Source organism: Gopherus flavomarginatus, chromosome 10, assembly GCF_025201925.1.
Source record: "Gopherus flavomarginatus isolate rGopFla2 chromosome 10, rGopFla2.mat.asm, whole genome shotgun sequence".
NCBI lineage: Eukaryota > Metazoa > Chordata > Testudines > Testudinidae > Gopherus > Gopherus flavomarginatus.
The window spans coordinates 38,122,712-38,139,707 of record NC_066626.1 but is presented as its reverse complement, the minus strand read 5'-3'; the positions used below and the strand labels follow the sequence as shown (position 1 = coordinate 38,139,707).

The following is a 16,996-nucleotide window of genomic DNA, read 5'->3' as shown; positions in this document are numbered from 1 at the left end:
AGAATAAGCCATAAAAACATATTTAAATAAATAAATGGAGCGAAATATGTGCAGTGGATTACAGAAAATGAAGCACCATTCAGGCACTCAGAACAGCAGCTAGGACACATCTGGGAGCTGCTCTGAGACTCAGTGCAGACATTTTACACCTACAGAAACTCACACTTCTTTTAACCACCAAAAACCACATATGAAAATTTTTAGGAGGGCAGATGTGCAAATTTTTTTAACTGAAGCACATCTCCTTTGGCAGGTCAATACATTGTATCAGGGAAAGGGGTGTTGAGATGGACTATCCAGCAGTTATGCAACCCCTGTGCCACCCACAACCTGTTTTGGCGACTCGCTCATCCCGCGTTACCCGGCCTGGCCTCCGCCACTGCCTGGCAGCGCATCTCCCCCTTGCCTAACGCCGGCTCCTGCCCCGCCCCGTGCAGTGCGAGACAAGCCCATGGACAGGTTTGGCCCTTGCTCAAGCTCCGTCCGCGCTCACAGCGGGGAATAACTTTCTGAGGGCACAGTGTGGGCAGCAGGCGGCTACAGCAGCGGTTAGCGCGCATGCGCAGTAACACCCAGGCGCTGGGAAGGACGCCGTTGCTGGCAGGCCCGGCGCTGAAGGCCGCGGACTAATCTCGGGGCGGGCGGTTTAGCCATGGAGGAGGGCGGCGGGTTCCGTCTGTCAGCCGAGTGCCTGGACGAGCCCCCCAACAGCCGCGTGTTCCTGGTGCTGGGGAAGGACACGGGGGAGGCGCTGATCCGGGAGCGCTTCGCCCCGTTCGGGGAGATCCAGGACATCTGGCTGGTGCGGGACAAGCGCACCCACGAGTCCCGCGGCATCGCCTTCGTCAAGTTCGCCCGCAGCTCGCAGGCCTGCCGGGCCATGGAGGAGATGCACGGCCGCAGCCTGGCGCCCGACACCAAGCCCATCAAGGTACCGGCCCTGCGAGGCCCGATTGCCGCCCGCTGCGGAGCCGCTTCCCCGCTGTGCCCCCACGGCGCAGGCTGGTCCTGGGCGCAGCGAATTCCTCCCCTTCGTGGTCTGGGTGAGTCGGCGGGGCCTGGCCCAGCCCCGCGGTGCGGGCTGCAGGACTTGTCTGATCGGGCTGTGGGGGTGACGAGAGCCCCCACCCGCCACTGCCTCTCCCCTCCTGCCGGTCCCAGCGCAGAGCCGGGCGCCACAGCATGGTGCGGAAAGGGGATCAGTCACCTCGGCCTTGACCCAGCTGTGCCTCCTTCCCCCACCGCCAGGCATAGTCTCTGCTGTGGGGAGCGAGATGCTTTAGTTAAACGCCCCGCAGAAACTCACACTTCACTCTGCGTCCCCTCATCTCCAGAACGAGAGACAAAAACCACTTGATACAGCCACATTTATAGGTGGGCAGCAGCTTTCCCTTGTTTGCGTGAGTTTTCCCCAGGAGGGGAGAGAAACCTTTAGATAAAGGGAACTGCGATCATAAAACCACAACAGGAGGCTTAGGGGAAGATATAGTCCCTGGAACTAGTATTTACTCCAGGGATCGGCAACCTTTGGCACGTTTGTTTACCTGCCGCATCCGCAGGTTCATCCGATCGTGGCTCTCACTGGCCGCAATTTGCTGTCCCAGGCCAATGGGGGCTGTGGGAAGTGACGCAGGCTGAGGGATGTGTTCGCCGCTGCTTTCCGCCATCCTCATTGGCCTGGAACGGTGAACCGCGATTGGCCCAACCTGTGGATGTGGCAGGTAAACAAACCGGCCTGGCCCACCAAGATGCTTACCCTGGCGGGCCGCGTGCCAAAGGTTGCCAATCCCTAATTTACTCTTTAACATACTAGATTTTAGGGTGTTACAGAAGCTCTTCTTCAAAAATGTGTAAAGATTCTTGGGATTGATACAAATGAATTGAATAATAACAGAAGGTATTTTTTAAAGCTCTTCTAAGGCAATATGCACAGTTTTTGTCAAAGTAATTTTCACATTTTTATCTATGAGAGTCAGTAATGACTTGCTATTGATGACCACTTTCAGTTTCTTGAATTGTTTTACTGTTGTTTAAACGATGAGATGAGGTAAATGAGCCTAAACGGTGAGAAAAGTGGTAACGTTTTTTGTGTGACAGGATGTCATCAAGTGAGGAAGGATAATCTTTTAACAGCACACATGACTGAGGCCCGGTCTACACTAAAAAGTTAAGTCGAAGGAAGCCACCTTAAGTCGACCTGTTAATGTATGTGTCTACACTACCGGGTCCTTTACGCCGACCTAAGTCGCATTTAATGTCAATTTCTGTAATCCACCTCTGTGAGAAGCAAAGCACTTAATATGATTTTCAAGGGTCGACTGCGAGGTAGTGCTGTCGCAACATTTTGTAATTTGACTTAATTGGCCTCCAGATGGTGTCCCACAGTGCTCATCTGTGACCTCTCTGGAGATCATTGTCAACTCTGCTGCACTGCAACCAGATACACAGAAAGCAGCTCCTTCCTTGCTAAAGCCCCGTAAATTTTTGATTTCCCATTTCCTGTTTGATCAGCATTGGGAGCATGCCAGCCTGAGCACAGCTGATCATGGAGACTACATGCCCCAAACATGCTCCAGCCTGGTCTGCACTGGAGGTGGTGGATCTAATCACTGTGTGGGGAGAAGAGTCTGTGCAGGCAGAGCTCTGATCCAGCAGAAGAAACGCTGACATCTATGCAAAGATCACTCATGGAATGGGGGAGAAGGGCTACATGAGGGATCACAGCAGTGCTGTGTGAAAACAAAAGAACTTTGCCAAGTGTACCAGAGGGCAAGGGAGATGAATAGTTGTTCTAGTGCTGAACCCACACATGCTGGTTCTACAACAAACTGCATGCAATTCTTGAGGGTGACCCTACCAGCACCCCCACAAGCAACATGGACACTTCACAGGTATATGAGTCTAGGGACAACAAGGAAGACAATATGGTGGAAGAGGAGGAGGAGAATGGGAGACAGGCGAGCGGTGGATCCACTCTCCCTGAGAGCCAGGAAATATTTTTTGATCCTGGAGCACTGTTGGGTTGCAGGACATCACAATGGCCGACTGTGATGCTGGGAAAGGCACCCCTGATGAGTGTACAGTTACAATCAAAGTCCAGTTAAACGTTAGCAGGCACACACATTTGGTGGTATGGCATGTTTACTGTGAAGAAAAAGCAAGAGGCCGCTCCAGCTACGCAGAGGGTGGCCCCTGGAAAAGACAGTTTACATGGACTTGGATAGCCTGGGAACCCTCCATGGATATCTCTAGGAAACTTTCATGGAGGTACTCTGCAATCCTTTGCAGAAGGTTTCTGGGCAGGGCAGTCTTCTTTCTTCTACCATAGTGTGACACTTTCCCACGCAACTCCTGAATTAATTCTGCTGGCATCATAGCAGCATAAGGACCGAGTCTATACCCATACACTCGAAGCATCGCCTTCCTTTCCGCCTCTGTTACTCTCAGGAGATTGATACCACATAAGGTTGCCTAGGGGAGATTCTGTAATTTGAGAGTGAAAATGTCCTTCCCATGTGGTGTGTCCCCCCTCCTTCCCACTAGTTTCCTGTGGTACTATGCGGAAGGGCCATTGTTCGACTAGCTACCTCTGCTCCTGACATGAGCCTGCCATAAACTTCATTAGAAGTGTGGTCATCCATGACCCAGGGGGGCTTACTCACCATGGATGGAGCAGCAGAATGGCACAGCGAACAGTTATGAATTCTGATTGTTATGGCTTGAACCTAGTGTAATAAGGGTTTTTTTGGTTTGTTTTTAAATGAAAACAGCCTTGATATGGAAACATTTTATTCATGGACAATGGCTCCTTTTTTTCCCCATGACAGCTGGAAATGTGTCCTTTGGCGTGTCATCAACACCTGAAAGCAGACTTTTGCTGATTAGAAAGAGGAGAAAGAGAACGCAGGAGGACATGTTCACCAAAATAATGAACGCCTCTGGGACAGGTGACACAGAGCTGTGAGCATGGAGGATTTCACTGTCTGAGACCTGGACATTGAGGGCAGGAAAGCTTCCAATGAGGAAGAGCGTACGGTGCAGGATGAAATGCTTCAGATTAAGAGGGACCAAGCAGACATGTTGAGGCATTTAGATGAACTGCAGGAACAGAAGCAGGAGGGTAGAGTCCCTCTGCAGACCCTGGCGGACAGCCAGCCAGCATCTCTTGGTGCAGAATCACCCTCCTCCATGCGTTCCATGAGACGTGGGAGAAAAGTCCATTATCCCTTTCACTTAACTCCGGGAGAGGGTACAAGGAACAGAAGGCACTCATTCACAGACCTTTGAGGGTCTGGAATACAGTGTTATGTTACTCAGCTGAAAATGTTTCTCCTGTTCCAACTTTATAACCCATTTTCCCCAAGGTTACCTTTTTTTCTGTTCTCCCTCTTTACTTGTGTTAGTTAAATAAAGTAACTGGATTCGAGAACTAAATATTTTTATTGAGTAGAAGCAGTGGACTTGGGCGGTGGGCTTTTCAGGAACAGTGATACATTCCAGGTGAAGGTTTGAGAAAGCACAATGCAAACAAGCAGCTCACATTACTGTGACTCATTACTGAAACAGTTTTTCAAAGCCTCGCGGATGCATAGCACTGCTTGCTGTGCTTTTCTTATTGCCCTGGTGTCTGGCTGCTCAAAAATGGCTGCCATGCAATCTGCCTCAACTGCCCACCCCTGTGGAAAATTTCCCCCCTTTTTTTTCCACCAATGATGTGGAGCACACAGCAGACAGCTATAACCATGGGGATGTTCTCTTCAATAAGGCCCAACCTTGTTAATAAACTTCTCCAGTGCCCTTTCAAATGACCAAAGGCACATTCAACCACCATTCTGCACTTGCTAAACCTATAGTTGAACCGTTCCTTACTGCTGTCCAGGTGTCTGGTGTATGGCTTCGTGAGCCATAGGAGCAAGGAGTAGGCTGGGCCATCCAGGGTAACTATAGGCATCTCAACATCATCAAAGTTCATTTTGTGGTCTAGAAAGAAAGTCCCGGATTGCAGCTTTTTGAACAGACCCAAGTTCCTAAAGATGTGCGTGATGCCGGTGAAACGCCCCCTGTGATCCAACAGCGCTTGTAACACAATTGAAAAGTATCTCTTTCAGTTTATGTACTCTTTGGCAAGGTGGTGTAGTGCCAAGATGGGGATATGCGTGCCATCTGTCGCCCCACTCCAATTAGGGAACCCCATCATGGCAAAACCATCCACTATGTCCTGCACATTTCCCAGAGTCACTGCCCTTTGTAGCAGAAGTTGATTAATGGCCCTGCACACTTGGAGCACAGCAGCTCCCATGGTTGATTTACCTACTCTAAACTGATTCCCTACTGACTGGTAACTGTCTGGCATTGCAAGCTTCCAAATAGCGATCGCCACTCGCTTCTCCACTGTCAGAGCAGCTCTCATTTTGTGTCGTTGAACTGTAGGGCAGGGGAAAGTTCTCCACGAAGTTCCTGGAAGGTGGCCTTCTGCATTCAAAAGTTCTTCAGCCACAGCCATACCTGCAAAAGGATGCAGTCCCACTAGTCAGTGCTTGCTTCACAGGACCAGAAATGGCACTCAACAGAATGCAGCTGCTCTGTGACTTCCAGCAGCAACTGTGAATTGTCTTTTTTTCAATGGCTTGCAGCAGGGCTGCATGCAGGACATTGCTATGTTCTGCATGGTGGACCCTACTTTGGCTCTAGAAATACTGCAGGAGAAGGCGCGAGGTGTTTGAGATGCTCACAGCAAGAGTGCACAGCTGAGCAGGCTCCATGCTTCTGGAGTTATGGTGTATGCGTGGCGGTTTTAAGACATGAAAACCACTGGGGGGTTTGCTGTTGATATGAGGGAGGGAGCACAGTGCATCCTGGAGTGCCAACGCAATGTTCCCATTCTCCCTTGCAGCAATGTTTTGGTCCCATGAGTCATTGCACAAACTTTCCAAAACACACTGTGGCAAGTGGCACTTTGGGATAGCTACCTGCAATGCACTGCTTTGTCCATTGATGCAGGCACTGCTAGTGAGGACGCACTTCATTGAGACAATGAACATAGAGTGGACACATACAATCAACTTAATTAATTTGGAGGCTCAAGGTCAAATTAGATAAAGTTGAAGTAATTTTGTAGTGTAGACAAGCCTTGAGAGTTAAAAGCTTAGGACTCTATTCTTTATTCTGCCACAGGCTGTGTGGCCTTAGGCAGGTCATTTAACAGCTTTAATTGAGATTCCCCATCTCTAAAGTGAGGTTACTTTCCAACTAGCTTTTGTGTGCCTTGTAATCCACTGAAGAGAGGTGCAGTATACATGAAAAGTATTATTATGAGTATAATTATAACTACGAGAAGTTAGGTCTTGACCTGTGCTGAGCCCCACATAAGTGGATTCCCATTCAAGTTAGTACACACTGCAGTGTCAGGGCCTTAGTATGCTACTTGTTAGATTTTTTTTTTTTTCCTTTAGGACCTGAGAATGGCCATATTGGGTAAGATCCTTTTACCCATCTCATCTATCTAACCCAGTATCCTGTCTTCCGACAGTGGCCAATGCATGGTGTTTCAGAGGGAACGAACAGAGCAGGCAGTCCTCAAGTGATCCATGTTGTTTGTTTTTTAAACAAAAAGGCTACAATAATGGATCTGCTATGAAGTAGTCCATCCTTTTGCTACAGTGTACATCAGTGCATTCTTAAAGAGCCAGCTGTGCCAGCATTAATGCTGCTAATAGAGGCCAGCCTAGGTATTCATGTCCTTCCCCCTCCACCTTCTGTAGGTGCTTTTTCAAGATTTCCTACCCTCCCAGGCCTTGTGAAGGAGGCAGGGTAGCCAGACAACACTGGTGCAACTCATTGACCAGCCAGTTACACTGCTTCCAACTGCTTAACTTGTGACAGGCTTTTGGAAGATGGGTTATAATAGCTGAAGAATGAACCATAATTCTTCATGTGGGAGCATATGAGCTGGTCTCTCATCTGGATCCCTGATTGTGTACAGATGTACATGTTTGCAGCAGGCAGGTCTTTTGTCAGAGTGCATCTACAGTGAAAGGCAACTTTTTTCTTTTTTGCCACAGTAGTAGTCAGAGAATGCAAATATAAGCGCAAAGCTATTTGAAGACATTATTTTTCCTGACTATTGATTTATATTTACACTTTTCTCAAGTAATTAACATTGTGTTTAACTCTGCTAGGTGTTCATTGCCCAGTCCAGAGCTTCCGGAAGCCACCGAGATGTTGAAGATGAAGAGCTTACACGCATCTTTGTTATGATACCGAAGTCCTATACAGAGGAAGATCTGAGGAATAAGTTTAAGGTACTGGTTGAGTTTTAATTATTCATTACATCCAACTGCATTTTCTCAGGTTATTTTTGACAGTAGATTAAAATGTAAAATTTTATGAACTTCAGAAATGTTGGATAAAATTGTTTTTACAATTTTTAAATCTCCTAGGTGTTTGGAGACATTGAATATTGTAGCATTATTAAGAAGAAGACCACAGGAGAAAGTAAAGGTTTGGGCTATGTGAGGTATTTAAAACCATCCCAAGCTGCCCTGGCAATAGAAGAGTGTGATCGAAGTAAGAATGTGACTGATTTCCCCCGCCCCCACTTATTTATTATGAGAAACTGTGAACTCAGTATAGGTCCAAGTACGGCAGCCTCTGGCTTCGGTTTTATTAGCAGCAAAATTATTTATGGTGTAAATGCATTGGTGGCCACAGGTTGCAGAACCAAGTACTGTAAACAGTGCATGTAGGTAGTGCCATTAAGTTCTATGGGACTAGTCACCTGTGAAAGTACTTGCAGGATCAAGGTCTTAGATTTAAAGTAATAACAGTTAAAGGGCTTTGGGAATGAACTGCAGTGACTTCTGTTGATGTAAAATAGCCTGACTGTAGTGCAACACATACATGTACATGTATACACACACACATTTTTTTATGCAGATGAACTTCTATGAACTTCTCAAAGGATGCTCAAAATAAAAGGAATATATAATAATGCACAAACACAACAGTAAAATATGTTGTGACTATAGCTATTTAAACAAAATTGCATTTTATATTAATAATACCATGTTTCACTATTTTCAGAATATAGCACACTTAGTCTTATGATTTAACATTTGTTGCAGTTAAAGTTGTTGTCTAGTGCTTAGAGCACAGGATTAACAGAACTGGAATTCCTGTGATGTTGGCATTTCATTTAACCTCTCATGCCCTAGTTTCTCTCTCTGTAAAATGGAATAATAAAATACACCTTTCTGTAGTGCTTCATGCTCCTCAGATGATCTGTGATGTTTTTCTTTTTGTCCTTTTACACACACAGCCAAGAGGAAACATCAATATTCTGCATAAAGCCTTATTGAACATATTAGATGATCAGTAGTGCTGACATGGTTACTGTGGTTTCAGTAAAGAATGTTCTTCAAATCTTCCTATATGGGCCTTCAAAAAGCCAGAGAACAAATTTGCAAACAAATTAGTATAAACAAGGTGTGGTAAAGTTTAGTTCTGAGAGAGTTGTGGTGGAGAGTTAACAGTTAAAACCAGTATCTAAAAGCTGTATAATACTTTATAAAGATGTGCTCAAAACAGTGGACTGATATGTTTTTAATACAATGAAATAAATGAATTGTGTAGTCTTGGACTATGTAGTGCCCAATTAATCATGAATATCAATTAAGCACCTATTTTTTATAATTCTCTTAAATATCTTATTCCTAAGTAAAATTAGGACACACGAACACTTCATTTAATGAGAATTAAGGTTATATCAGCACACAAGTATATCAGCCTCTTAACAAATTTAGTATTTTTCTTTAAAACCGGGTCCATGAGGCCAGAATGAAAGGAGTTAGATGGTCTGAGACCAAACCAAATAGCTTACACAGGTGGAGTGCCTAATTCAGCACAGATCTTGGTAGGCAAAGGTAGACTGAAGCTGCATAGATGTCCAGCTACTTCTTGCCTCTCTGTCAAGTATTTCCAAGATGATCTTTGAGTACTGTACTTCTGAATGGGATAGATAATGGATTATGTTGCTTCCAATCTTCTAATTGTATCGGTCTTCATGAGTAATAGAATAGTTGTTGTTTTTTTTTAAAGAAACAGTAACTAATTTTTCTGTCTGTAATGTTTTTCAATACAATGCTTAAAGAACATTTTCTAGTTATAGATGTTTGAAAAATACATGATGAAATTTGAAATATGTGGTTACTTGTTCCAGGTTACAGGGCCATTTTGGCTGAACCTAAAAACAAGCCATCTGAATCCTCTGAGCGTGAATATTACAGTAGTAGCAGTAGTATGAGGCAGGAGCCAATGGGGCATGAGCTTAGAGGGAGTGTGTTTCCCTTTGGTAAGTAATAACTTCACATTAACAGGTGACTGGTAATTCTGGATAAGATCACATAGAAACTGGAAAGAGTGTTATGGAAATAGAAGTATATTCAGAGAGAGGCAAAATGGAGATGCATATAAATAGTAGGTCCAGGTTTTTGGTTGTTGGTTCTAACTCAGACACTTAGTTTCAATACTGTTCAGGGGTTTTTTACATTTGGCCTTTGCACTGGTTGTCTGAAATAAATATGTCCTTTTATTTATAACAACATGATTTAGGTCCTAGAAACATTTTAGAAAAATGTTATTGAAATGGTCAAGGTTCAGTAGGATAGTGACATGTAATGTGTCTTGTTTTGGTTCTTGAGAAGGGCAGCCAGAATTTGGTAGTTTTGAAAAGAGTCAGACCAGAGTTCGAGAATCCATTTCAAAACGCCTGTCAGTGGTATCACGACTCCCCTTCGTACAAGAGCAGCTGTTCTTCCTCTTTGATCTAGTCCCAGGACTGGAGTATTGTGATGTTCAGCGAGATCCGCATACTAACCATGGTAAATAACAAAACAAAAAGAACGTCTGTCTTTCTATTGTTTTGATTCTAAAATATTTTATCTTCCCTTCCTCTTCCTTCTCAATACAGAATGATGTAGCCCTTTGGTAGTGGAAGATACATAAATTTGGTCCTGCACGCTGTTCTTCTGCTCCACATCTCCTCTGAACAGACCTATTAAACTGAACAGTTACATCCTATCCCTAACTAGATCCCTGAGAGGTCCTAATATTTACAAAGCTTGGTCCCACAGCATCTCTACATTTCATTTGCTCAGAAGTCAAAAATCAAATGAAAGCTGTTTCTTAATAGATTCTGCATCAGATGTGATGTTATCAAAGATGAGTAGGATTTCTGTTGAGGGAAAAAACCATGCATTTGCTTTGTTGAATTTTCATCATGCCCTCAAAGCAATGTATGGATTCCATCTTAAAATAAGGTTTTACAATTTTAAGCCTGTTAGCTAGCCCCGCAGAGCCAGTATAGCTATGGGAGAACAAGCTGGATTATATTATCATCAATAGTATTGTTAACTAAATTGCTGGTACCGAATTATTAGTGTTGATGATGCATGATCCAAAAGAACATAGTGGCTTAAATTACTGGTTACAGGAACTACCTCCTGCTTTTAAGCTGACAAATTTGATATGGAAATCATTGATACAACAAACAGGAACCCTACATTTTAAACACTTATTTCAGAGAAAGCTACACTTAAAAAGGAAAATATTTGTGTACACATTAGTGGTTACAAATATCTGTTAACTTTTGGAGGGTTTTTTTATAGGCATTCTATAAAGGCAGTAATATCAGATGATTTTCAGGTTCAGCTGTAAAGATTTGTTCAGTCACCCAGTTTTTGGATTTTGCTAAAGATGAGTTGGATGATGAAGTAAAAAGACTTCATTGTATTAGAGTGGATATGACTAATTTGGCGTTGTACCCTGCTGTGTTGTTTGAGTACACTTTGTTCTTAGTAGTGCTTTTGAGGATTTCAACTTACACACTTTCTACATTATCTTGGTATGTTTCATCCATCTTTAGGGCATGCTGTGATTCAGTATACTACTGCAGCATCAGCTATATATGCCAAATACAAGCTACATGGTTTTGAATATCCTCCTGGAAATCGTCTAGGTGTAACTTTCCTTGAAGATGGGAGTGACGGACTGGAGTAAGTACCAACCCACATAGGTGAAAAGCTGTAATTCTGTGTTCTGGAGAGCAATGGTTCTCTTTGAAAAATTGTTACAAAGGCAAGGGGAAAAGGAAAAATCAAGAAAATGAAACCTACCACTGTACAACTTTGTTTCTATAGTGGATGCTTCTGAAATGTAAGATATTTCAGGGTGCTATGGTGTGCACTCACCACTACAGTGCCTCCTGGTATCAGGGGGCAAAGTTACAGGAATCTTTGTCTCCTATGTCCCTTTCTGGTCATAGAACCATAGAATATCAGGGTTGGAAGGGACCTCAGGAGGTCATCTAGTCCATCCTCATGCTCAAAGCAGGACCAACCCCCAGACAGACTTTTTACCCCAGTTCCCTAAATCGCCCCCTCAAGGATTGAATTCACAGCCCTGGGTTTAGCAGGCCAATGCTCAAACCACTGAGCTATCCCTCTCCCCCTCTGCTTTGTTCACTGTGACGGGTTGGGTCACAGAGACCACCTTGGGACTGCCACCTGATGTGCTGAGACTACCTCTGAGCCCATTTTCTCTGCCAGTTTGGGCCTTCAGAATCCTGCTTTGTCGAGCCAGACACACCAGTCTGCTCCCACACAGACCCAAGGTCTGAACCACGTGCCTCAAAGCTGCAGACTTAACTGAAAACAGCTTAAGAAGTGCTCCTGTCTCTAGCACCCAGACACCCAGCTCCCAATGGGATCCGAACCCCAAATAGATCTGCTTTACTCTGTATAAAGCTTATACAGAATAAACTCATAAATTGTCTGCCCTCTGTAACACTGATAGAGAGAGATACCTAGGAGAACAAGCAGCTGTGCATTACTCACTAACTCTGGGTTCAATAATAAGCAAAAGTGATTTTATTAAATATAAAAAGTAGGATTTAAGTGATTCCAAGTAATAACAGACAGTACAGAGTAAGTTACCAAGCAAAATAAAACAAACATGCAAGTCTAAGCCTAATACATTAAGAAACTGATTACAGATAAAATCTCACCCTCAGAGATGTTCTAATAAGCTTCTTTCACAGACTGGACTCCTTCCTAGTCTGGGCCCAATCCTTTCCCCTGGGACAGTCCTTTTCCAGCTCACGTGGTAGCTAGGGATTTCTCATGACTGAATCTCCTTTGTTCTGTTCCACTCCCTTATATAGCTTTAGCACAGGGCGAGAATCTTTCGTCTTTCTGGGTCCCCACCCCTCCTTCTAAATGGAATAGCCCCAGGTTTTAGATGGATTCCAGTACTGGGTGATATGGTCACATGTCCTGTGAGACCCCAAGCCTTCATCCTTCCAGGCCTGACTCACAGGAAGGCTTGCAAGTAAACAGAGCTATTTACACCAATTGTCCAAGTTGATGGGAGCCATCAAGATTTCAAACCACCATTAATGGCCCACACTTCGCATAATTACAAAAATACAATTTTTGCTCAGTTAAGTGATGGGGGAGCTATCTTTGCTCAAATTCTTCCAGGAGACTTTTGGCCAAACCTGGGAGGGCAACGATTTAATACTCTTGATATTTATAAGCTTTAAAAAAGTAGAATAAAAATTGTTTATGTATCATAAGGACCTCAGAGTTATATTTCATATTTCTAGTTTCAGGTACAAGAATGATACATTTGTACAAATAGGATGACCACATTCAGTAGATTATAAACTTTGTAATGATACCTTACAAGAGACCTTTTGCATGAAGCATATTCCAGTTACATTATATTCATGCTCATTAGCATATTTTTATAAAATACTATGGAGTGCAATGTCACATGCACAACTCAGCCCTCCAGAAGTCCAATGCCTTTCGGGCAGCTAAAGCTCAAACTAATGTCCAAAAACACTCTCAATCAATCTGCCCTTCTCCTGGGCTGTGTCTGCTGTCTCTTCCTTAGTTACTGTGGAGTCTTCTCTCCAGATTTGGCCATGAGCACTGGCCCCTCAAAATGTCGCCTTGAGGTAGACAAGGAAGGTGGGGTAAATATTTCTTTGAGGTGTCTATTCTCTTGCTGAGTCTAGCTCAGGCTTCTTCACAAGAGTCTTTGTGGTTCCTCCCTTTAGACTGAATTCTATCCCCTTTTATGAGGCCCAAGTGTCCATTAAACTATTACCTGATGCCTCCCATCCTGCCCCTCTGGCTGGGAAGCAACTAAGTAGGTAATCTGTTGTACCTGTACTGTAATTAGTTGACTGTTAACCCCTTACCAGACAACAGTTGGGTTTCACTGCACCACACAGGGCACAATCCCAGAGAAGGCCTTAGACACCAAACATTGCTGCTACTTTTCAAGAGACAGAGGGAAAAGAAAAGGTAAAACATTCCTTTTATTTTAAGATGACTTGTAAAATGTGACCAAAACTTTTTTACTAGCTTGCGATGTATAAAGAAGTCTGAGAATCGGGTAATGGGTTTTATATTAGAAGCAAGTTTTTGTCTTTATTTTCCTGGAAGACTCTGGTTGACTGTAGAGCTAATAGGATATTGGTAGCGTGAGTACCAAGGAAGTGGAACCTGAGCAGATCAGGGGAAGGGAGTTGAAGATAGATAATGACCTGACCAAAACACCTGACAAAGAATGAAAAATCATTGTTAAAGATTCAACACCATTTCTTACTCTTGAGGGCATTCTGTGCCAAAATATTAAAAATTCTGCACACAATATATTACAATTCTGCAAAATTATGCAAATTTTATTTGTCAAATAAATGTGGAGGCTTCAGCATGGCATTGGGGAGCACAGGCCACTGGCTGCATAGAGGTGGGAAGTCATTTTTCTGCAGGGAAGCAAAGAAATCTGTGGGGGACATAAATTCTGTGCCCGTACACTAGTGGCGCAGAATTCCCCCAGGAGTAATTTTTTGCTCAGTTAAGTGATGGGGGAGCTATCTTTGCTCAAAATCTTCTAGGAGACTTTCTGCCAAACCTGGGAGGGCAGTGATTTAATACTCTTGATATTTATAAGGTTAAAAAAGTAGAATAAAAATTGTTTATGTATCATAAGAAGCAAGAAAACAAAAACCCCAAAGTAAGCATAGCCCAATATTTTTTCCGCAGCATGTCCTGTTTAAGAGAAAATACATAACTTGGGTGTGTGGAAGTGCATGTAGTTTGAGCTAGCATGCCATACTGTAAAGCCATTCTAATGCTTCTGTTAATACCTAATTCTAAGAGTTGCACAATTGTAAAATGTGAAGAGGTTTGCCTTATTCCTGCTTTGCAAAATATAAAAACTTGCTAGTCCAAGCAAAAAATGTAATTGTTTTACCTTCACTATGAAGATGGATAAGAAAATTATAGGGAAGAAATAATGTTTCCAGCAAACTGATTTTTACTTCTCTCAGGCAACGTAAAGAGCTGAGTTTAACTCCATGAGCTAGGTTTGTATATTCTGTCTCTCTATTAAAGCAACAGTGATAACTGAAAGGCTATGTTATAGGAAAAGAGTATAGAACATTGGGATACAGGTATTTCAGTGTATTCCGGATCTAACAAGAGTACTCATATAAATTTGCAACAATTTACTTATTCCTGGATGTTCTCAGCACATATCAAGGAAAACTGAATAGATGTTTTCTTGATCAGTTCTTTCTCTGAAAACTTTGATTTTAAACAAATTGTCATGTGAAATTCTTAAGATTATAGTAATGTTACATTTTGCTGTAAAGACAAGAGTCTATGATTACTTCTTCTTACAGCCACATCAGAAAAATGGCGACACAGCTGGTGACTTCACAGGTGTCATCAATGGTGTCACATAATAATCTAGTTGGTCAGCAATATACATCTTCTGTAAGTAACTACACTCTATACCATTGATGTCGTTTCTCCTCAGTTGTTGCAGAACCTTGAAATGTGCAATAAGCAATTGTGTCCCATCTTTTTCCTCTTACCCTTGTGACTGCTTTAGGAGCTGATTTTGTTTGAAGTGTGGTGGGTTGATTTGTGCTTTTCTGTACTCTTTAAAGGTGGTATGATCTTAACTGGATTTATTGCCCAGGAAAGTACTGTCAGGGAGGTAGTCAAGAAAAACACATCTGTTAATCATGTGGCTGTCAGAGAGCCCATATATAATCCAGGACTTTAATGTCCTACAACAGTAACAGAGTACTAAATCAGATAAAATGGAAATTTTCACTTTATTTTAATCTGTTACCTTTTTCATTACATTTTATTTTTGTTTCAGCAACCTTACAGCGGAAGTTCTAGCTCTCAGTTATCTCAGCCCCAAACAGATGCTGTACTTCCATCACGCAAAAAAAAGGTTCCACCTGAGAGTTCTGTGAAGGAAAGGCTTTTCATAGTGTTTTATCCTCATCCCTTACCTGTAAATGTGTTGGAGGATGTATTCTGGTAAGGTACCATTTAGTGACTAAAATAACTTCAATAATAGAATAAATTTTGAAAAATTTAGAATGAATGCTGAAATCAAACCAGGTCATAATCATGAGACAGCCCACAGCAAATACAAGCGATGAGCTGATAAATTAAACAGTAAAAAGTCGCTGGGAGCAGATAGTATTCACTGAAGAATTCTGAAGAAACTCATATATGAAATTGCAGAACTACTAATTGTGATATGTAACCTATCACTTAAGTCAGCTTCTGTACCAGATGACTGGAGGATAGTTTATGTAACGCCAGTTTTTAAAAGAAGACTCCAGAGGCGATCCTTGCAATTACAGGCTGATAAGTCTAACTTTAGTACCACACAGATTGTTTGAAACTATAGTAAGGAACAGAATTATCAGACACATAAATGAGCAACATTTGTTGGGGAAGAGTCAACATGGCTTTTGTAAAGGGAAATCATCCTCACCAATCTTTTTAGAATTCTTTGAGGGGGTCAACTAACATGGACAAGGGTGATCCAGTTGATATAATGTAATTAGACTTTCAGAAAGTCTTTCACAAGGTCCCTCAAGACAACTCTTAAGCAAAGTAAACAGTCGTGGGACAAGAGGGAAAGTCCTCTCATGGATCAAAAACTGGTTAAAAGACAGGAAGCAAAGGATCAGAAGAAATGATCACAGTGAAGAGATATATAGCAGGGTCCCCTAGGGATCTGTACTGGGGCCAGTACTGTTCAGCATATACATAAATGATCTAGAAAAAGGAAAAAGAATAAACAGTTGGCAGAGTTTGCAGATGATACAAAATTACTCAGGTTAAGTCCAAAGCTGGCATTGAAGAGTTACGAAGGGATCTCACAAAACTGAGTGGTTGGGAAACAAAATGGCAGATGAAATTCAATATTGATAAATGCAATGTTGCGCACATTGGGAAAACATAATTCCATATACGTACAAAATGGTGGTGTCTAAATTAGCTGTTACCATTCAAGAAAGACATTTTGGAGTCCCTGTGGATAGTTCTCTGGAAACATCTGCTTAATATGCCATGGAAGTAAAAAAAAGCTAACAATGTTAGGAACCATTAGGAAAGGCATAATAAATATAATTCCACTATATATATATAGATAGAGATATATCCATGGTATGCCCACACCTTGAATACTGTGTGCCGTTCTCATCACACCATCTCAAAAAAGATATATTAGAATTTGAGAAGGTACAGAGAAGGGCAACAAAAATGATATGGGGTATTGAACAGCTTCCATATGAGGAGAGATTAAAAGGACTGGGACTTTTCAGCTTGGAAAAAAGAGGACTAAGAGGGGATGTGATAGAGGCCTATAAAATCTTGAAAGTTATGGAGAAAGTGAATATGGAAGTGTTTTACTGCTTCACATAACATAAGAACCAGGGATTACCCAATATACAGTAACTCCTCACTTAACGTTGTAGTTATGTTCCTGAAAAATGCGACTTTAAGCGAAACAATGTTAAGCGAATCCAATTTCCCCATAAGAATTAATGTAAATAGGAGGGGTTAGGTTCCAGGGAAATTTTTTTCACCAGACAAAAAGCTATATACTA

General features: G+C 42.6%; 1 protein-coding gene across 3 annotated transcripts in view; it reads left to right on the top strand.

The window, feature by feature from the left end:
- The first annotated feature begins 336 nt into the window (after positions 1-336).
- RBM45 (RNA binding motif protein 45) overlaps positions 337-16,996 on the top strand; it is a 30,542-nt gene continuing 13,882 nt past the window's right edge. Inside the window, exons 1-8 of one of the 3 annotated variants that reach the window (XM_050969033.1) lie at positions 337-931; positions 7,179-7,301; positions 7,440-7,566; positions 9,218-9,349; positions 9,699-9,878; positions 10,922-11,051; positions 14,756-14,849; positions 15,244-15,410. In XM_050969033.1, the coding sequence (XP_050824990.1) occupies positions 653-931; positions 7,179-7,301; positions 7,440-7,566; positions 9,218-9,349; positions 9,699-9,878; positions 10,922-11,051; positions 14,756-14,849; positions 15,244-15,410 (1,232 nt within the window). In that variant the 5' untranslated portion in view covers positions 337-652. The remainder of the gene's footprint in view (positions 932-7,178; positions 7,302-7,439; positions 7,567-9,217; positions 9,350-9,698; positions 9,879-10,921; positions 11,052-14,755; positions 14,850-15,243; positions 15,411-16,996) is intronic. The other 2 variants (XM_050969031.1, XM_050969030.1) reach the window with 2 other exon arrangements.